The following is a 22,185-nucleotide window of genomic DNA, read 5'->3' as shown; positions in this document are numbered from 1 at the left end:
TGGGTTGGGAATCTAGTCATAGCTTTGCTCCATTCCTCAAAGCAAATGGGAAGAGCATGAGTTTGTACACCTCTAGGTTCACTCCATTTGTCTTCACAGTATCACAAATCTGCAGAAAATTGGAAATAAGTTGATTTGGGTCTTTGTGGAGAAGACCATGATACTGGCAGTTTTGTTGCACCAGGGTGACCAATTGTGGCTTCAACTCAAAGTTGTTCGCAGCTATAGGAGAGACCACAATGTTTTTTCCATACAGATCTGCAGTAGGAGCGGAGTAAGAGCCAAGCACTCTCCTTTGTTGCTCATTCCCATTCGGATTTGCCACATTGGCATTAGTAGCATCGTTAGGATCCATAATAGATTCTGCAGCCTTGTAAAGTATTGCTTGTTGCAAACGCCGCATGAAAGTCCTTTCAGGTACAGGATCAAAGTCTAAGAGATATTCTTTGTCTCTGTTCCTGCACATAAACTAACAGAAGACAAGAAAACATGGAACTCTTTATGTCAGAGTGCAGAGAATTTCCAGTGAGGTAACCTGAACTAGGAAACACCAAACTTAATTTCAGAAATTAAGAAAAATATTAGTGCTAATAAAAAAATATTTTTTTCGAAAATTTAAAGCAAAATTTAAAAAAAATTAAAACTAAAATGCCTAATCTAAGCAATCAAACAACTAATAGTTGTTAATCACTATCAATCCCAAGTAACGGCAACAAAAACTTGGTGCGGAATTGATAACCACAAACTAACCGACAAGGGCATCGGGTCGTACCAAGTAATACCTTAGGTGAGTGAGGGTCGATCCCACGAAGATTGATGGATCAAGCAACAATGGTTGGTTAAACTACTTAGTTAGGCAAACAGAAAATAGTGTTTGAGTGTTCAAAAGCATTAAACAGTAAATTCAGAGTTTGAAGACAGGCAGGTGAATAAGTTGGGAATAAAATATGGGAGAAAACAGTTAAAGTTTCAGAGATATCTATTGTTTAGATTGACTTTTCTTACTAACTATTTTAATCATGTGAGATTTAATTCATGGCAAACTATATATGACTAGACCCTAATTCCTTAGACTTTTCTAGTCTCCTCTAAAATTTATTAACTGCCAATTCCTTGGTCAATTAATTCCAATTAGAGGGTGAAGATCAAATTCCAATTTATATGCCACAAAAATCCTAATTACCCAAATATATGAGGATTATATGTCACGTATCCCATTAAGTCCAGATAATTAGAAATTTAGGAGAATATGCTTTCAAGCAGTTGTTCAAGTAAAGAGCTTTTCCAAGTTATACAAGAACTCAATTAGAACATGGGTCGTACTTCCGTTCCACCCAAATTCATAAAATAAAGAACAAAAACAATTCTTGAAATATAAATAAAAACATGAATTAACATAAAAAAATAATAGTATCAATCTATACAACAGACAGAGCTCCTAGCCTTAATAGTAGAGGTTTAGTTGCTCATGGTTCAGAGAGAAAACTAGGATTGTAGATTGGGTTGAGGTGGAATGAAAAGTTAACTAATGGTCCCTCTAAGAAGGAAGTTTCTTTTTTCTTTTATATCTAATCATAATAAATTTAAAATCTAGTTTTTCAAAAACTAAAATAATATCTTTTCATAATTTAAAGATAAAAAATAAAGTTTTAAATAAGAATTAACTAAATAATCAGCATGTTTTCAATTGATGGATGGAGACCACTTGCTTTGTAGGGTCTACGCTTAAGTTGGTAAGTAACAAGAAGTGTTCCCCTGAGTCCTCCATTCTGCAGCCTCTAATATGTGTTTTCTGGGCTGAAAACTGGGTCAAAAACAGCTCAGAAAGCACCCCCAGCATTTTCTGCGTTTTCTGCATGTGGCGCATGTCACGCGTACACGTCAGTCACGCGTACGCGTCAAGTACGCGCACGCGTCGCTGTGCAACTTCGCTTTTCATGCGTACGCGTCAGGCACACGCACGCGTCGCTCCTCGCTGTCATCTCCTTTAATTCTTGTGCTGCAAAAAACTCCATCAAATCGAGCCGAATGCTACCTAAAATAAACAGAATTGCACAAGACTCGAGGTAGCATCTATAGTGGCTAAAAGACAATTAATTCCTGATTAAACTTAACAAATTAAATGCAAATTCACTTGGAAAAGATAAGAAAGATGCTCACGCATCAGAAAACCCAATTTTTATGAAGGATTTTTGACCTATTAGTCTCTGTAATATAGTTTACAAAGTTATAACGAAGGTCCTTGTCAATAGACTTCGTCCCCATCTCAAAGAGATTGTTGGGCCCCTTCAAGGAGGGTTTATCTTGGAGAGAGGAGCACCAGACAACATCATGGTATTACTAGGGCGACTCGGTGCACTTCCCGATAAAATTGTGTGAGTTCAATTTCGCGCATCAAAAACCCACACTATAATCGTTAAACCCATCTAAAACTGTTCTTTATGGTCTAAAGAAATATTTCAGATATACTATATGATACAAATAATTTATAAGGCCCAAAAATAACTCAAATATCATGCTAAGTAGGGTCTGACCGAGTAAATTAACCACATGTTATCAGATTTAACTAAATCATGCTTAATTCTACGTAACAAACACCTACTCTTTTAGTGTTTTCCACCTACCCACTTGCAGAACTCCTGCAATGTTGCAGCGACTATCCCAAGTCTTCATAGTTGGATGTGATTTCTCTCAAACATTCTTTTACAGCAATATGACACATGTTTCTTACAAATGTAGAAGGAATTTTTCTTTTACACTATAGCATTCACAAACTTAAAATACCAAATCATAGTTTTAAACACCTAATTTTAACTTTTACAGTGTTAATTTTCGATGCTAAACTCATCTTTCAATTAACATCATTATTTGCAGGTTGTGCTCTCCCCACTATTTTCTGTTTTTCCTCACTATCTACCCAGATACAAAAACTATTACATCTTCTCAGAACTTTGTCAATCTCTCAACAATGAAGAAGAATAAAAAGTTTTAGAATACCTATCAACAAAAATAATAGTAACAACACATTGAAAAAGGAGTCCCACTTATATTATAATTTGGACACCCATAAAAAGATATGTTAGGATTGACATCTGTCCCAAATCACCGAATCACTAGACGCATTCCATGGCCTAATAAAAAATCCTTCTCAATCTACCAAGATTGGGATTTCTCACAGAAGCACTACAGGAACGTGATCTCACAGCGCTCTTTGAACTTATCATAACTTCCAAGAAAATTTCGAGTGTTTTGGACAAATAGAGCTGTAACTTAGGATTTTAACATTTTTAGAGGGGTTAAATTGAGTATCAATAATTTTTGTCACATCATATAAACGATACACTTCCACCATGATAATTTGGGTCCTGCGTGAATACACATATTAACAAGTTAACGTGCTAAATCAGCTCTCTGTTAACAGAAATAACTTCAGGGACAAACGTGAGTCACGATTCAATATTTGAGGGAGTCAATTAGATAAATTAAAATTTGAGGGTCGAAATTGAGTCTGACTATAAATTTTAGGGGCTAAAATAGGTTTTAACTCAACTTTTGTCCTTAATATTTGTGTTTTTTTATTCAAAAATATTTTTAATGTTTAGTTGTATTTAATTTTTTACTAATGTTTTCGATTGGTGTCAAAATTGTTCCTATATGTTAATTCTATGTAAAATATTATAGACAAAATTAAAAATTCATAACAATAAATTGACACAAATTAAAAATGTTAAGGATAAAATTAAAGGAATAAAAAATGTTAAGAATAAAATTGAATAAAATTAAATATAAAAATATTTTTAAAAAATCACAAACATTAAAATAAAAAAAATATACTTTACCCATATATTAATAGTAAAAAAAAAGTGTTTATTTATTTAATAATAGAATTATATTTTATTTAAAAAAAGAAGTGATGAGATCAATATGCTTAATCATTCATTTTTACTCTCATTCTGTATTTTCTATTCAGTTGCAGTCTGTATAAGAATATAGAGCTATATCATACTTTCTCTTTTTGAAAAAGTTGGGAGATATAAAGGATTTAGCGTATTGTGGGTTTGTTTAATTAAGTTGCCCAATGCAAAATAATAATAATAATAATAATAATAATAATAATAATAATAATAATAATAATAATAATAATTCAGTGTATAAATATAATTCATAATNAAATATTAATTAGGTTTTTTATAATAATAAAAGATAGATATATATTTTATCTACATTTTTTATTATTGTTATATGAACATAAAAATAATTTAGTTTAAGATGTTAAAATATTTATTATTTTTTGAATTTTTATATAACATTTATCAATTATTCTTTATTTATTATAAATCTTATTAAATCAGGTAAAATTTCGCTTTAAATTTATTATCTAAGTAATAATTTTTTATAAATAGACACGTCACAATAGTTAACAATATATATAAACATCACCATTAAATTTTACATAATAAATTAATCAAAAATATAATGTATCCATCATTTTTTATTATAAAAACATAAATTAATACTTTTTTCTTAAAAACTTAATTAATGTGAAATCAAAATCTTTAAAAACTTAATTATCACTCTCCTTTGACATAAAAATAATGGACCTGAGGGGAAGAACAATAAAATAATATATACATTAAATTTCTAGCTGACAAGTTTAGCAGTAAGATAATGCAAGCATTTAATTCCTTGGTTGCAGTACACCACTCTTTACCCATACTCTGGCTGTATTTCATGCTCCAACAAGTTGACTTGACTTACTTGAGTCTTTAGTGACTTGATCATATTAACATTAGGCTCATAAGGGGCTTTCCATGTAATCTCAAATGAATGCTGTACAGCAATTTAGTTAGTATAATACAACCCCTGATCCTCAATGGTAAAAACGCCTATCTTCCAAACCTAAACACCTTGTTGAGGTAAGACTTCACGGCCTCTATATATAACAATTGAGCCTATGTTTTCCTTTTGCACTTACCATAGGGATATTCATTCACGTGTCTTTGTTGCTTCCACCTTGTTCTCTTTCAAAGTATTCTTGCTTGCATTTGCATAGTCTTGGCACTTCTGAAAATGAGGTATTCGGATGCTCTTTTGCTTCAAGAATCATCATCATTTCAAACTCCAATTGTGAAGTGAAATCTTATCTCTCTTTTTTTTTCCCCATACATTTATATTGTTCTGTAACCACCTGAGACTAAAACAAGAAATAATAAAGTACAATATCATTGCTTCACGCTTTTTGTTTTTGTTATGTTTGGATATATAGCCTTGATAGGAGCTACATGTGTTTGTGAGAAACTCAAGGGAATATATAGGTTTTCTTCCTCATTGATTTGATTTTCTTTTTTTTTTTATCCCTCCTTTGTATACCATATAGTATATACCATGAGTTGTATATATTTTACTTGTCCCTTTTACATGGAAACATTGCGTTGCAAGTAGCACCATGAACGTGTACTTTTATTTGTTGTGTTGTGCTTGACGGTATTGTTTTACTTTTTAATCACAATTTTAAAATGATTCCATTCACCTGCACGAAGCTCGTGTATACCGTGTTTAATGGATCGCTAACTTTTAGCTGAAAAAAGTGTCACTGTCACATGCTCATTCTTTAAATGCGTGTAAGTGTAACTAGATCTTCCTTCAAGGGAGTTTTTGCACATGCCTCTGCTTCAAATCGAAAAAAATATTTACCTTGAGAACCCATTTCTGCTATTTCCTATAAAGAAATCCATAGTTTTGTTTGATTTATTAGCACTCAACCATTCTGCTTTTTTTAATGTTTATAGTTTACAACTTCAAATCAATATACCATTATGCAGATATAGAAAAACTTTAAGGGACGATGAACAAAGATTTTAACAGGGTCACTATTCTATAGCATCTGCAGTTCTGCTCTTAAAGGTGAGTGATTTAAGAGTGTCAAATTTTATTACTTCATTTTCTGTTTCAACTGGAACTGATGTCACCGACTGATTCTTTTTCTTTTTCTTTTTTAAGTGCACTATACTATAAACACTACTGCTAGTGCCTAGCCCTCCCCCCAAAATACAATATACTTCATACTATTCTGTTTGTTCATGTGTTAATGTGTACTAGTACAAGCTACTTAATATAGAGGATAGCATTTTAGTATTGAGAACAAAGTGGTGTAAGACTTTGGACAGAGTATGCTCCAGGATATCAAATGAATGACAAATGGCTATTTTCCTATTTCATTTGAAAATTCATTGACATATTCTTAAAAACATACACCTTAGATAAAGTTATATGCGTATTATCAAGTAGAAGATTTGACAAATAGAAACTTGTAGATGTCATAAAGTGATTATTTATTTCTATCTTGCAGTTGTCACTACCTCAAATCTCCTTCAAACCAGAAACCTTTGATTATGATGAACAACCTCAAGTTAGGGATAGATGTGGTTAGTGCCCACAATCTACTCTCTAAAGATGGAGAAGGTTCATCCAGTGCCTATGTGGAACTATGTTTTGATGGCCAGAAATTCCGTACAACCATCAAAGAGAAAGATCTGAATCCTGTTTGGAATGAGAGCTTCTACTTCAACATATCCGAACCTTCCATTCTTCACCACCTGACCCTTGATGCCTATGTCTACAACCAAGTCAGAGCCACAAACTCCACTTCATTTCTTGGCAAGGTTAGCCTCACTGGCACTTCTTTTGTCCCTTACTCCGATGCTGTTGTACTGCACTATCCACTGGAAAAGCGCGGCATTTTTTCTCGTGTTAGAGGAGAACTTGGCCTCAAAGTCTACATCACCAACGATCAAGCCATAAAATCCTCAATTCCAGTTGCTGCTCCGGCTGAGTCTGTAACAACAAATAATCATGCAGCACAAGTTCATGGACATGCAGATTCTGTGGTGATGAACAATGTATCATCTAGAGAAAAGGTGCACACATTTCATCATCTACCTAATCCAAACCATAACCAACACCAACATCAGCACCAAAACGAACATCAACATCATTCCTCTGCCTATGCAGATAAACATTATGTACCAAAGCATGAAGCTGATGCAATAAAATCTGAAGCACAACCACCAAAACTAGTCCTAATGCGCGCTTCGTCGGTTCAACCAGTTGATTACGCCCTCAAAGAAACAAGTCCATATCTTGGTGGGGGAAGAGTTGTTGGAGGCCGTGTTATTCACAAGGACAAGACATCAAGCACTTATGATCTTGTGGAAAGGATGTATTTTCTCTATGTAAGGGTAGTCAAGGCCCGCGAGCTTCCTTCCATGGATGTCACTGGTAGCCTTGATCCATTTGTTGAGGTCAGAATTGGAAACTACAGAGGAATTACAAAACACTATGACAAGAGTCAGAATCCAGAATGGAATCAGGTATTTGCATTCTCAAAGGAGAGGATGCAGGCATCTGTAATGGAAGTTGTGATCAAAGACAAGAATCTTGTGATGAAAGATGACTTTGTAGGGATTTTGAGGTTTGATATCAATGAAGTTCCATTGAGAGTTCCACCGGATAGTCCTCTGGCGCCGCAATGGTACAGATTAGAGGACAAGAAAGGGGATAAGGTGAAAGGGGAGTTGATGCTTGCTGTGTGGATTGGAACACAAGCAGATGAGGCTTTCTGTGATGCATGGCATTCAGATGCAGCTGCTAGCTCTGTTGACACCACACCTTCTTCGACCGCAGTGCTGCGGTCAAAGGTTTACCATGCGCCAAGGCTATGGTACGTGCGCGTCAACATTGTTGAGGCGCAAGATCTAGTTCCTACGGAGAAAAACAGATTCCCTGACGTGTGCGTCAAGGCACAAATAGGACACCAAGTATTGAAAACAAAGAGAGTTCCAGCGAGGACTCTGAGTTCACTCTGGAATGAGGATCTTGTGTTTGTTGCGGCCGAGCCTTTCGATGATCATCTAGTCCTCACGGTGGAAGATCGAATGGAGCCAGGAAAAGATGAGATCATTGGCAGGGTGATCATTCCACTGAACTCTATAGAGAGGCGTGCAGATGACAGAATCATTCATTCAAGATGGTTCAACTTGGAAAAACCAATTGCTGTTGACATTGATCAGATAAAGAAAGAGAAATTCTCTAGCAGGATTCACCTCCGTGTGTGCCTCGATGGAGGCTACCATGTTCTTGATGAATCAACACATTACAGCAGCGATCTCCGTCCAACTGCAAAGCAATTATGGCGGCCACCGATCGGTGTTCTTGAACTTGGAGTGTTGAATGCTGTTGGACTCCACCCTATGAAAACAAGAGATGGAAGAGGCACTTCTGACACTTACTGCGTTGCAAAGTATGGACACAAATGGGTCAGAACAAGAACAATTGTTGATAATTTGTGCCCTAAATACAACGAGCAATACACATGGGAGGTTTTCGATCCGGCAACAGTTCTAACTGTAGGTGTATTTGACAATAGCCAAATTGGGGAAAAAGGTTCTTCAAAAGACTTGAAAATTGGAAAAGTCAGAATCCGAATTTCGACTTTAGAAACAGGTAGAATCTACACACATTCATATCCGCTTCTAGTTCTTCACCCTACAGGGGTTAAGAAAATGGGTGAATTGCACTTGGCCATAAGATTCTCATGCACCTCTTTCACGAACATGATGTATCTATACTCCAAACCTCTCCTCCCAAAAATGCACTACGTTAGACCCTTCTCCCTCATGCAGCTCGACATGCTCCGACACCAAGCCGTAACCATAGTCGCGGCTCGGCTGGGTCGAGCAGAGCCACCGCTCCGGAAGGAGGTGGTTGAGTATATGTCTGACGTGGACTCTCACCTATGGAGCATGAGGAGAAGCAAGGCGAATTTCTTCAGGCTCATGACGGTATTCTCAGGTTTATTCGCCGTTGGAAAATGGTTCTCTGATATCTGCATGTGGAAGAACGTTATAACCACTGTGTTAGTTCATGTCCTCTTCTTGATGCTGGTGTGCTTCCCGGAACTGATTTTACCAACGGTTTTTCTGTATATGTTCTTGATCGGTGTGTGGAACTATAGGTATAGGCCAAGGTACCCGCCACACATGAACACGATCATTTCGCAGGCGCACACGGTGCAACCGGATGAGTTGGATGAAGAGTTCGATACGTTTCCTACGAGCCGGAACCCTGATCTTGTGAGAATGAGGTATGATAGGTTGAGGAGTGTGGGTGGGAGGATTCAGACGGTTGTTGGTGATTTGGCCAGCCAGGGTGAGAGGATTCAGGCGCTGTTGAATTGGAGGGACCCACGTGCGACGGTTATATTCGTTGTGTTTTGTTTTCTTGCTGCGGTGGTTTTGTATGTTACTCCGTTTCAGGTGGTGGCTGCTTTGGCTGGCTTCTATGTTATGAGGCATCCCAGGTTCCGGCATAGGCTTCCGTCGGCGCCTATCAACTTCTTCCGACGGTTGCCCGCAAGAACAGATAGTATGTTGTAAAGAATAATGCATGTTCTAAGTTGTAACTTATTTCTTTTCTTTTGGTCCTGTTTTCTTCATTCAAGTTTGTCTAGACATGTTTTTATCTTCAATCCCGTATTAATATCTCCTTCTTCCTTTTCTTTTGATTTGGCTTGTAAAGAAGTCAGGTTCCATCTTTTATACTGTGAAAGAACATACAAGATCATCAAAAAATAAAGAACAATGAGAGTTGTAAAGGTTACACTATCATCATACAAATTTCAAAACATACTAAATGAAATTAATTAAGGTGATGCGTTTTTTATTGAACTTTTTTTATATAATATTATGGATTTAGCAAATATATTTTTTAAGAATATATATTAAAATTATTATTAGGAGGAATTCTTAATAATTTTTAATGAATATAAATATCAATATATATTAAACTTCAAATTTAATTTTGTCATTTTTATAAAAGTTTAATCGATAACTTTAGCTTTGGTCCTTATTCTATATCAGCTAAATTTTAGTTTTATTAGTGTTGTGGAATTACCAATGTGTTTTTACTTTGTAATAATTAACTTAGAGTACTTGGTTAACAATAAGTCAATAATATTTGACCCGTTTTCTTAAAGATAAATGATGACGTAATTGATGATTCTTGTTCTTGTATAAAACATGAGTTGCTTAATGCTAAGGCGGCACTTGGACAACTAATTCCCACGTGTGGACACGCCAAGCATCCACGTGTAAGCATTATTGTTCAATAGTTCACGTTTCACAGAGTATATCATAGTGGGAAAGGAACAATATACAGAAGAAGAGTGCAGTATGCGGAGAAAAGACGCTATATAAATTAGTTGGATCTTCAATGCTTTGTAGTTCAACTCGTATCTTGTTCGGCAGAGGCATAAGGAGAGTGGTTCCACCCCTTTCTTCTTCTATTAACTATTTGATCAATCCTAAAGCCAAAACCCTTTCACTCTCTCGGCCTTATCAGCGGCATCATCATATCTCGTTCTTCAAATCAATCCCAACTCTAACTCCAACTCCAACTCCGTTGCGATTTAGTTTGAAAACAGATCACACCATGGCCAGCCAATCATCTCCTCCCAAATCAGTCCACGATTTCACCGTTAAGGTATGTCTTATCTAGATTATTTTTAATTAGTAATAGATATAATAATTAATTTGTTAGTAGAAATACATGAAGAAAGGAAAATGCATGTTGTGTTACTTATTTCCATAACTTACAAAATTTAAGATCCAGGGATTTGATGTGTTGTTCTGACTTAGGATGCGAGGGGAAATGATGTTAATCTTGGAAACTACAAAGGGAAGGTTCTTCTCATTGTCAACGTTGCCTCACAATGGTAAAACGCCTCTCCGATTTTCAATTTCTTTGTCAAAAAACCTTGGCTAATGACTGAATTGCAGTAGAGTAGACAGCCCTTGTGTATATCATACATGTTTAATTTATCTTGATGTACTTTCACCTTTGGATTAATCTATTCAGCTTGATACTATCATGTTTGATGATGCAGTGGCTTGACCAATTCTAATTATACAGAGCTGAGTCAATTGTACGAAAAATACAGGGCGAAAGGTTTGTATAAACCCTTAAATTCATAGGCTTATATTATGCTTCCACAACCTTTATAAACAGTCGCTAATTAGATTAGGGAGTAATTTGTGAAACTTAGGTACATATAACCACATAAGAATCAAACTTGCTTGCTTGGGGTCCATCAACCTTTATAAAATCCATGTTCTTGTTTATTCAGGTCTTGAAATCCTGGCATTTCCTTGCAATCAGTTTGGGGCACAGGAGCCTGGAACTAATGAGCAGATAGTAGAATTTGCTTGCACTCGCTTCAAAGCTGAGTATCCCATTTTTGACAAGGTACAAACTCTGGTTTCATTCTTATGCTCGTTAAAGAAATATTAAATCTTTCCTCCGTGTATTTTACATGGAAGACATTTTCTTTCTAAAAATGATGGTGTTAGTTTCTTGGTTGAAACAATTTCAACTTATACACAAATCTTGTTGCATTTTATCATAGGTGGATGTGAATGGTAACGATGCTGCTCCACTGTATAAGTATCTTAAATCAAGCAAAGGTGGACTCTTTGGGGACAACATAAAATGGAACTTCTCCAAATTCCTTGTTGACAAAGAGGGCAATGTTGTGGATCGTTATGCACCCACTACTTCTCCTCTAAGCATCGAGGTAAACACAGTTTGTATGATGGCTACATTAGCTTTTACATAGTTCAAAATCTATATATAACACTATCGGCTTCATTTCTCTTCTGATCTGTTGTTGTTGGTGTTAATGCAGAAGGACATAAAGAAGCTGTTGGATGCGTGAAGCCAAGATTATAGCTTGGAGAAAAACCATCAAATGAATAATCATTAGAATATGTAAAACGTGAATAACAAAATCTACTGCAGATGTATTGCTTAGCTCAGCATCATAAAATTATGTACTTGCTTCTACCGTTTAAGTGAATTTGGTTGTTAAAACAGTATCCTTTTGTTCCTGGTTAAATATGATGCTATTCTGTCTTGGTTTTATGTTTCTACAATTCTACTTATTAGATTAATTGCTGGAAATTGGAATGCACAAAGTAAACAATTGCTGGGTTCAAAAACAGAGGGATATCAATAAGACTCAAGGAAAAAGAGAAATAAGCGAAATAATCAGAGTGCTGCCTGCTATAACTATATACCTAGAGCTGTTCATGGCTCCAATAATCCAATTGACATAAAGCTGTATGTTCTAATAATGACACTATAAATACGAAAAAGAAGATTATGACTAATTTAACTATCGGTGGAACCGTCGGCGCGGCCCCTGCAGCGATTATGGCTACTGCAACCACGGTTGTAAGAATTGGCAGGAGGACCATGGTATTCTGTTCCTCTAAATTACACACCAAATCCTATGTACTTGTTGCTTGATTCTATCATGCCATGTTGGTCTCACAATCCATCTCAAATTCCTTCTTTGCATCTATTGTCCCATTGCATGACAGCAGGATGAAGGATTGAAGGCAATGCCTTCCCCATACGCATTCTGGTGGCCACGGTTGTTGGCAGAGAAGTGGCTGTGTGTTGGCAAAGAAGCCGCTGTCAACAGCCACGTGGCTGTGGTGCAATATACGGCAAGAGCTAAGCAAGATGAGTAGTTGTTTTTGGCCGTTGATTACCTCTCGAAAAACTTTAGTTTTAATTTAGTAGTGATGAATATGTTGTGATGAGATCTTAGGTGGATGTCCAGCCATTTTCAATGTAGCTTAGTTTATTAAGGATGACTTTATTTATTGTAGTTTGAAAAATGTTATCTTATAAATAGAGGTTTAAGTCTCTTAATAAAAACACACAGTAACAATAAATAAAAAGTAATAAAACACCTTTCTCTTTTTTTTTCTTTTTATATTTTTTTATTTTATATTAGTTACATCTTTCTTATTTATTTATTTAGTTATTTTTATAACACGTTATCAGTACGAAATTCTAACGAAATTTTAGGAAGATTCTAGATAACAAATCTTCATTATGTTGAAACTTTCTCATCTTGAATTCAATGCTCTTGATATATTTGGAAACAATTATTTACCATGGATACTAGATGCTAAAATCCATCTTGATTCAATGGATCTTAAAGATATCGTTAAGGCTGAAAATAATACATCCCAGAAGGATATAGTCAAAGCATAATTTTCTTTCGTCGTCATCTTGACGTATAATTGAAAAATGAATATCTCACATTAAAAGATCTTGCAGATCTGTGGAAAGACCTTGAAAAAAGTATAATCATGAAAAGACGTGATATTTTATGAAACCCGATATGTTAGAGAAAATTTTCTTAATCTTCCATGTCTCGAATGTGCTCCTGCAGCAGCAGTATCGAGAAAAAGAATTTAAAAATATTTTGAGTTAATTTCTTGCTTTTTTGTTGCTGAACGCAACAATGAGTTACTTTTGAGAAATCATGAAGCACGTCCAACTGGTGCCGCCCCATTTCCTGAAGTAAATGCAGCAAATCATTACATTAGAAGAGGTAAATGGCAAAGTTTTAGTAATGAGAAGAATTATAGAAGAAAAAGGAATTATGTTCATAAAGGATCTCACCAGAAGTGGGATAAAGAAAGAAACAATGGGCAAAGTAAATCAATGCTTCCGTTGTGGTGGAAAGGGCCATTGGTCACGTACTTGTCGTACCCCAAGGCACCTAGTTGATCTTTATCAAGCATCCTTGAAAAGAATGACAAAAGAAAGGAAACAAATTTTGTTTCAAATTATGAAAATTTCACCACTCATTATGATGTATCTAATTTCTTTGAGGATCCTAAAAAAATATTGGGTATTTGATCAATGATGGAATAATTTAATATGTGTGTTTGTTAAGTATTCATGTGAATAATTTTACTGTGTATGTACTTCTACTCATTTTATCATTATTATTATTTGTCTTTGAAGAAAAATGGCAAGGATATATTCTGAAAATATTTGCCTTGCGGATAGTGCAAGTTCGCACACTATTCTTAAAAGGGATATATATTTTACCCATCTTGTGCCAAAAGAAGAGTATGTTAATACTATTATTGTTTCGGGCAATGTGATAGAAGGCTCCAGAAGAGCTATAATTTTGTTTTCTAGAGGAACAAAATTTGTAATAAATAATGCACTATTATCTACAAAGTCTATGAGGAACTTGTTGAGTTTCAAAGATATTCGCCGAAATGGATATTATATTGAAACAATGAATGAGGAAAATCATGAGTACTTATGTATCACAACTCATGATTTAAATAAAAAGGTTATTAGAAAAGTTACCCTCACTTTCATCTGGGTTGTATTATACCAAGATTAGTGCAATTGAATCACATGCCATTGTAAACCAGAAGTTTACTAGCCCAAATGAATTCATAACTTGGCACGACCGATTGGGTCATCCGAGAACAACCATGATGTAGAGAATTATTGAAAACTCCCATGGACATTCACTAAAGAACCAGAAGATTCTTAAAACTAGTGAATTTTGTTGTGCTGCATGTTCTCAGAAAAAGTTAATTTTAAGGTCATCACCAGTAAAGATTGGATTTGAGTCCCCTGAATTCCTAGAAAGGATTCAAGGTGATATATGTGGGCCTATTCATCCACCATGTGGATCTTTTAGATATTTTATGGTTCTAATTGACACATCTTCGAGATGGTCACATGTGTGCTTATTATCTTCTCGCAACTTGGCGTTTGCAAGATTACTGGCTCAAATTATTCGATTAAAAACACAATTTCTAGAAAATCCAATCAAAGCAATTCATCTTGATAATGCTTGTGAATTTACTTCCCAAGCATTTAACGCTTATTGTATGGCTAATGGAATAAGTGTTGAACATCTAGTAGCTTATGTTCACACACAAAATGGGTTCGCATAATCACTTATTAAACGTCTCTAATTGATTGCTAGACCCTTACTTATGAGAATAAATCTCCCAACCTCAGTTTGGGGGCATGCTATTTTACATGCCGCAACACTTATTCGTTTGAGGCCAACGAGTTATCATCAGTTTTCTCGTATGCAATTAGCTTTTGGCCAGCAGCCAAATATTTTCCATTTAAGAATATTTGGGTGTGTGATATATGTTCCCATTGCACAACTTAATCACACCAAAATAGGACCCAAAGAAAATTGGGGATATATGTTGGATATGATTCTCCCTCTATAGTGAGGTATCTTGAGATACAAACTGGGGGATGTATTTAAAGCCTGATTTGCGAATTGTCATTTTGATGAATCAAAATTTCTAACATTAGAGGAAGAGAATAAGCTTTCTGAAAAGGAACTTAATTGGAATGCATCATCGTTGATGCATTTAGATCCTCGGTCAGGGTAATGTGAACTAGAAGTTCAAAAGATTATACATTTGCAAAGAGTAGCAAATGAATTGCCTTATGCATTTTTCGATACAAAGAGGATAACTAAATATTATATACCCGCGAAAAATGTCCCAATTCGAATTGACGTCCTAGTAGGACAAGTAGCCACTGAAGCAAATTCATGACAGAAGCGTGGCAGGCCTGTCGTTTCCAAAGACAAAAATCCTCAAAAGAGAAATGAGGTAAATACGATTCCTGTTGAAAAAGACATAGTAGAGACACCTGCAGTTGTCCAAAATTCTGATATGATTTTAACGCTAGAAGACGTTCAGGTACCTGAAAATTGTGAAAATGACGAGATCTCGATAAATTATGTCTTTACAGGAGAGAAATGGGACCGAAATAAGACAATTGTCAATGAAATATTTGCATATAATGTGGCATTAAATATCATGCATGAAAGTAAGGATCTTGAGCCAAAATCAGTCGAAGAATGTCGACAAAGGAATGATTGGCCAAAATGGAAAGAAGCCATGAAGGTTGAATTAGACTCACTTGCAAAACGTGAAGTCTTTGGACCTGTAGTCCGTACACTTGAAGATGTAAAACCTGTTGGATACCAATGGGTATTTGTGAGAAAACGAAATGAGCAAAATGAAGTTGTGCGCTGCAAAGCTCGACTTGTAGCACAAGGTTTTTCACAAAGGCCCGGTATAGATTATGAAGAAATGTATTCCCCTGTAGTGGATACGAAAACATTGCGTTATTTGGTCAGTTTATCTGCATATCATAAACTACATATGCATTTAATGGATGTGGTAACAGCCTATTTATACGGCTCATTAGATCGGGTATCTATATGAAAGTTCCTGAAGGACTAAAGATATCTAAACCATCCAATGAATATTCGCAAGGGTTATACTCAGTCAAATTGCAAAGATCTTTATATGGTCTAAAGCAATCTGGATGAATGTTGTACAATCGTCTTACTGAGTATCTGGCCCGAAATGGATTCAAGAATGATGATATCTGTCCATGTGTTTTCATAAAAAAATTCACATATGGATTCATTATAATTGCTGTGTATGTTGATGATTTAAATATCATTGGGACTCATGAAGAGATTCCAACAATTATAAAAACTCTAAAAGAAGAGTTTGAGATGAAAGATCTTGGAAGGACTAAATTTTGTCTCGGCCTGCAGATCGAGCATATAAAAAATGGGATCTTTATTCATCAAACAACATACACAGAGAAGATCTTAAAAAAATTTTATATGGATAAGTCACATCCCTTGAGTACCCCAATGATCGTAAGATCTTTGGATGTGGAGAAGGATCAATTCCGTCCTAAAGAAAAGAATGAAGATATCATTGGTCCTGAAGTACCATATCTTAGTACCATTAGAGCGCTAATGTATCTTGCTAATAATACACGACCCGATATATCATTTGCTGTGAATTTACTAGCAAGGTATAGTTCCTCTCCAACCAGAAGACATTGGAGTGGAATCAAGCAAATCTTTCGATATCTTCATGGAACAGTTGATATAGGATTGTTTTATCCCTATGGATCCAAGTCACAATTAGTTGGCTATGCAGATGTTGGATACTTGTTTGATCCACATAAAGGGAGATCTCAAACAGGATATCTGTTCATATATGGGGGTACAGCTATATCATGGAGGTCCACGAAACAGACAATTGCTGCAACATCCTCTAATCATGCCGAAATACTAGAGATTCATAAAGCTAGCTAGTCGCGAGTATTTTTGGCTCAGAAGTCTGATCCAATATATTCTATCATCATGTGGACTGATTGATCATAAGATAGCTCCAACTGTCCTGTTTGAAGATAATACAGCATGCATTGCTCAACTTAAAGGCGGATACATCAAAGGTGATAAAACAAAGCATATTTCTCCCAAATTCTTCTTCACTGATGATCTTCAAAATCAAGGAACAATTGATGTCCAATAGATCCGCTCAAGTGACAATTTGGCAGATTTATTTACAAAGTCACTCCCAAAATCCTCCTTTGAAAGATTGGTACATGAGATTGGGATGCGCCGATTTCAAGACATTAAATGATGTCGACAAGAGGGGGAGACTGTACTCTTTTTTCCTTGGTCAGGTTTTTTCCAATTAGGTTTTTCTTGACAAGGTTTTTAATGAGGCAGTCCCTATCACTAAAGGATATTGTACTCTTTTTCCTTCACTAAAGTTTTTTTCCACTGGGTTTTTCTTTAGTAAGGTTTTAACGAGGCAATAATCCTAAATGGTCATCCAAAGGGGAGTGTTGTGATAAGATCTTATGTGGATGCCTGATAAACCACTATTTTATGGTTTATCTTGTGCTCAATTGAGTGGATTTTATCAATCTTTCATACACTTATTCATACTAATTGCATGAGTTTACGTTTTCCTTCCGGATTTTGTGCTATGATTGAAAATATGCTTCTTTGGCCTTATATTTGTTAATATTAATCCTCTCTTATTACCATTAGATGACTTGATATGTGTGTTAAGTTATTTCAGAGATTACAGGGCAGGAATGGCTTAGAGGATGGAAAGGAAGCATGCAAAACTGGAAGGAATACAAGGAACTAAAGGAACTGCTAAAGCTGTCCAGCCTGACCTCTTGGTACTAAATTGACCATAACTTGAGCTACAGAGATCCAAATGACGCAGTTTTAGTTGCGTTGGAAAGCTAACATCTGGGGCTTCGCAACGATATATAATTTGACATAGCTGCCCCAAAGTTAGGCGACGTGAACGCGTGGATGACGTGCCTGCATCGCATCTGCGAATTTCAATCCACGCAAATGCGTGGACAACGCTTCCGCGTTACTTTCCCGCGACCTATACGTACCAGATTTTGAAATCAGCAATTTCTGGGCTGTTTCTGACCCAGTTTTTGGCCCAGAAAGCACAGATTAGAAGCTATAAAGTGGGAAAATCCATTCATTCATCATTCATACTTCAGAGACGACTGATAATTCACTTTTCATATTTTAGATGTAGTTTTTTAGAGAGAGAGGTTCTCCTCTCTGTCTTAGGTTTTAGGATTAGGATTTCTTTTAGTCATTAGGATTGTTTCTTTGTACCAGGTTCAATAATTTATGTTTCTCTTCTATTTTTGTTTACTCTGAAGCTTTTATTTGTATTTGATTTATGTTGCCCAATTGGCTTATGAACTTTTCCATGTTAGAATTGACATCTCCATTCAATATAATATGAGGTATTCCAGATATTTATGATTTTAATTTAGTTTTCTATATTCTTGGTTCTGGTTGATTAATTGGTGACTCTTGAGTTATCAAACTCATCGTGATTGATAATTGTTATTCTTGCTGATTAATTTAGATTCCTATAACTCTAGTCTTTCCTTAAGGAGTTGACTAGGACTTTAGGTGTTAAATTAATTTATTCACTTAACTGACCTTCATAGTTAGAGGTTGACTTAGTGGTAGCAGAAATATAATTCTCATTACCATTGATAAGGATAACTAGGATAGGACTTCCGGTTTTCATACCTTGCCAAGAGATTTCTTCATTATTAATCTATTAAGTTCTGCAATCCATCTCTCTTGTTCAAAACCTTTTCAAACCCCAAAAACAATGTTTTTCATAACCAATAATAAGAACACCTCCCTGCAATTCCTTGAGAAGACGACCCGAGGTTTGAATACTTCGGTTATTTAGGGGTTTGTTACTTGTGACAACCAAAACGTTTGTAAGAAAGGTTGATTGCTTGGTTTAGAAACTATACTTGCAACGAGAATTTATTATAACTTCTAAACCATCAATCTTCAGTTCTTTAATGCCCATTTCCAATGTAGCTTGGTTTATCAAGGATGACTTCATTTATTGTAATTTGAAAAATGTCATCATGTGCACCTATAAATAGAGGCATAAGCCTCTGAATAAAAACACATAGCAATAATAAACAAAAAGCAATAAAACACCATTCTCTCTCTCTTTCTCTCTTTATATTTCTTTATTTTATATTTGTTACATTTTTCTTATTTACTTATTTAGTTATTTTTATAACAGAATAGTTGAATATTGATAAAGTATAAAAAATATTTCTTTAATACAACAATATGTCTAAAATTATACCAAATCTTAATTGGATATATCAATAAAAGATTATTGCTGTATTACTTATCCGTAATTAATTTTCCATGGATAGGTATGTATAGTATCGCCATTGATGTGCTAGTTCGCTCCTAGCCTCCTAGTCATTGCTGTCTTGCTGATTGTAACTCACATGCGAATAATTTTATTGAACTTTAACTACTAATTTTATTTAATTAAGTCTATTGGCTACAAATAAAAAAATTTTCACCGTTAAATTTTTTACTTTTTATGATAGTTGGGATATTTGTTTTGTAAAATTCTTGTTTTCATGACTAGATAGGCCTAATCACACTAAACATGACTGACACAAAATTCTTAATTCAAAATATTTATTATGCACTAACACTCATTAAAAAATATAAAATTAATAATTATTAATTACATTTGTTTAAAGTTGGCTAGTTAAAAATTATTTACTGAAGGTTGTAGAAGGTTTAGAGAAGGGGAGGTTAAATTTATGGTTTTTTTTATGTTACTGAAATAACCCTTTAAAACAAACTTTCAATTCTGATTCTATTTGAACTCAACAACAACAAATTTATGAGACAACTTATTTTTGTCTCATGAATATCAGAAAACATAACAGAGCAGGGAAGATCTGAGAAGAATTGAAGCATATAATTTCAAGAAGAAAGATGAATAGAAACAAAGAGATAAAAACCAAGAAAGGACTTAGGGTATCTGAGTAAAGAAGAAATGGAAAATTGGGATTATGAAAAATATGTATTACACACCTCTCTATTTTAAAAACAAGGACTTCCTATTTATACAAGACTCATACTAATAGAGCTTTACTTTTCTATCTTGACCTACACTAGCATTATTACCCAAATTTTTCTTAGTGTACACTATATCATTTATATCCCCCCTCAAACTTATGATTGGTCTTGGGACCACTCTAAGTTTGTACTTGAGCTTATCAAAATTTGCTACTGATAAAGGTTTGGTCAATATATCAGCAATTTGCTCTTGACCTGGGATATGGACCACATGTAGTTCATTACTTTTGATCTTGTCTCGAACAAATTGTATATCAAGTTGGAAGTGCTTCGTTTTGTCATGTAACACTGGATTGGAAGCAAGCATTACAGTGCTTAAGTTGTCACAGAAAATTGTTGGAGATATCTGAAGTTGAACTTTTAATTCGAGCAACAAGTTCTTGATCCAAACTGTTTCTCCTACACATGCTGCAAGACTTCGAAATTCAGCCTCTGTCGAGTTCCTATTGGCAACGATTTGCTTCCTACAACAACAAGACACAAGATTAGAACCTAAAAAAAATGCAAAACCCGGTGACTGACTGATGCACAAAATTTTAATTCCAATATCAAAATCAATATTTCTTATAATTTCGTACCACTAACCAGCAAATGCACTGGGTCGTCCAAGTAATACCTTACGTGAGTAAGGGTCGATCCCACGGAGATTGTTGGTTTGAAGCAAGCTATGTTTATTTTATTATTCTTAGTCAGGATATCAATTATAATTATCAGTTTGAATTATTAGTAAAATAAAAGAGCGTGAAACAAATAATTGTTACTTTAATAATGGAGAATATGTTGGAGTTTTGGAGATGCTTTGTCTGTTTTATTTCAGCTTTTTTCTTGTAATCCTCTTCCCACACGCAAGGCTCCTTCCACGGAAAGCTATATGTAGGGTGTCACTGTTGTCAACGGCTACATCCCATCCTCTTAGTGAAAATGGTCCAAATGCTCTATCACAGCACGGCTAATCATCTGTCGGTTCTCAATCAGGTTGGAATAGAATCCCGTGATTCTTTTGCGTCTGTCACTAACGCCCAGCCTTCAGAAGTTTGAAGCTCATCACAGTCATTCAATCCTGGAATCCTACTCGGAATACCACAGACAAGGTTAGACTTTCCGGATTCCCATGAATGTCGCCATCAATTCCAGCTTATACCACGAAGATTCTGATTAAGGAATCTAAGAGATACTCATTCAATCTGATGTAGAACGGAGGTGGTTGTCAGGCACACGTTCATGGATTGAGGAAGGTGATGAGTGTCACGGATCATCACCTTCTTCATAGTTAAGCACGAATGAACATCTTAGATAAGAACAAGCGTGTTTGAATGGAAAACAGAAGTAATTGCCTTAATTCATCGAGACGCTGCAGAGCTCCTCACCCCCAACAATGGAGTTTAGAGACTCATGCCATCAAAGAGTATAAATTTTCAGATCTAAAAATGTCATGAGGTGCAAAATAAGTCTCTAAAAGTTGTTTAAATACTAAACTAGTAACCTAGGTTTACAGAGAATGAGTAAGCTAAGATAATTGGTGCAGAGATCCACTTCTGGGACCCACTTGGTGTGTGCTGGGGCTGAGACTTAAGCTTCTCACGTGCTTGGGCTGTTTCTGGAGTTGAACGCCAGGTTGTAACGTGTTTTGGGCACTGGACTTCAACTTGTAACCTGTTTCTGGCGCTGGACGCCAGACTGCAACATGGAACTGGCGTTGAGCGCCAGTTTACGTCGTCTATCTTCGCGTAAAATATGGTTTATTATATATTTCTGGAAAGCCCTGGATGTCTACTTTTTAACCCAATTGAGAGCCCGTCAATCGGACTCCTGTAGCTCCAAAAAACTATTCCGAGTGCAGGGAGGTCAGAATCCAACAGCATCAGCAGTCCTTTTTCAGCCTAAATCAGATTTTTGCTCAGCTCCCTCAATTTCAGCCAGAAAATACCTGAAATCACAGAAAAATACACAAACTCATAGTAAAGTCCAGAAATATGATT

At 35.5% G+C, this 22,185-nt stretch overlaps 2 protein-coding genes across 3 annotated transcripts; both read left to right on the top strand.

Annotated features, from left to right (window-relative positions):
* Positions 1-4,797: 4,797 nt before the first annotated feature.
* Positions 4,798-9,526, top strand: LOC107479956 (FT-interacting protein 7). Of its 2 annotated transcripts, none has more exons than XM_016100071.3 (3): positions 4,798-4,916; positions 5,823-5,904; positions 6,350-9,526. In XM_016100071.3, exon 3 carries the CDS (start codon positions 6,393-6,395, stop codon positions 9,432-9,434), a length of 3,042 nt encoding a protein of 1,013 aa, XP_015955557.1. In that variant the 5' UTR covers positions 4,798-4,916; positions 5,823-5,904; positions 6,350-6,392; the 3' UTR covers positions 9,435-9,526. The 2 variants fall into 2 exon arrangements, with proteins under 2 accessions (XP_015955557.1, XP_015955558.1); XM_016100072.3 differs by having other exon boundaries at positions 4,813-5,075.
* A 681-nt stretch (positions 9,527-10,207) lies between these two features.
* On the top strand, positions 10,208-11,974 carry LOC107479955 (probable phospholipid hydroperoxide glutathione peroxidase). The gene is made up of 6 exons (XM_016100069.2): positions 10,208-10,539; positions 10,695-10,771; positions 10,943-11,004; positions 11,183-11,301; positions 11,462-11,629; positions 11,741-11,974. The coding sequence occupies exons 1-6, from the start codon at positions 10,270-10,272 to the stop codon at positions 11,768-11,770; spliced, it is 726 nt and encodes a 241-aa protein (XP_015955555.1). The 5' UTR covers positions 10,208-10,269; the 3' UTR covers positions 11,771-11,974.
* The last annotated feature ends 10,211 nt before the right edge of the window (positions 11,975-22,185 follow it).

Source organism: Arachis duranensis, chromosome 3, assembly GCF_000817695.3.
Source record: "Arachis duranensis cultivar V14167 chromosome 3, aradu.V14167.gnm2.J7QH, whole genome shotgun sequence".
NCBI lineage: Eukaryota > Viridiplantae > Streptophyta > Magnoliopsida > Fabales > Fabaceae > Arachis > Arachis duranensis.
The sequence above is the reverse complement of the archived record's forward strand: the minus strand, read 5'-3'. Positions and strand labels throughout refer to the sequence as shown.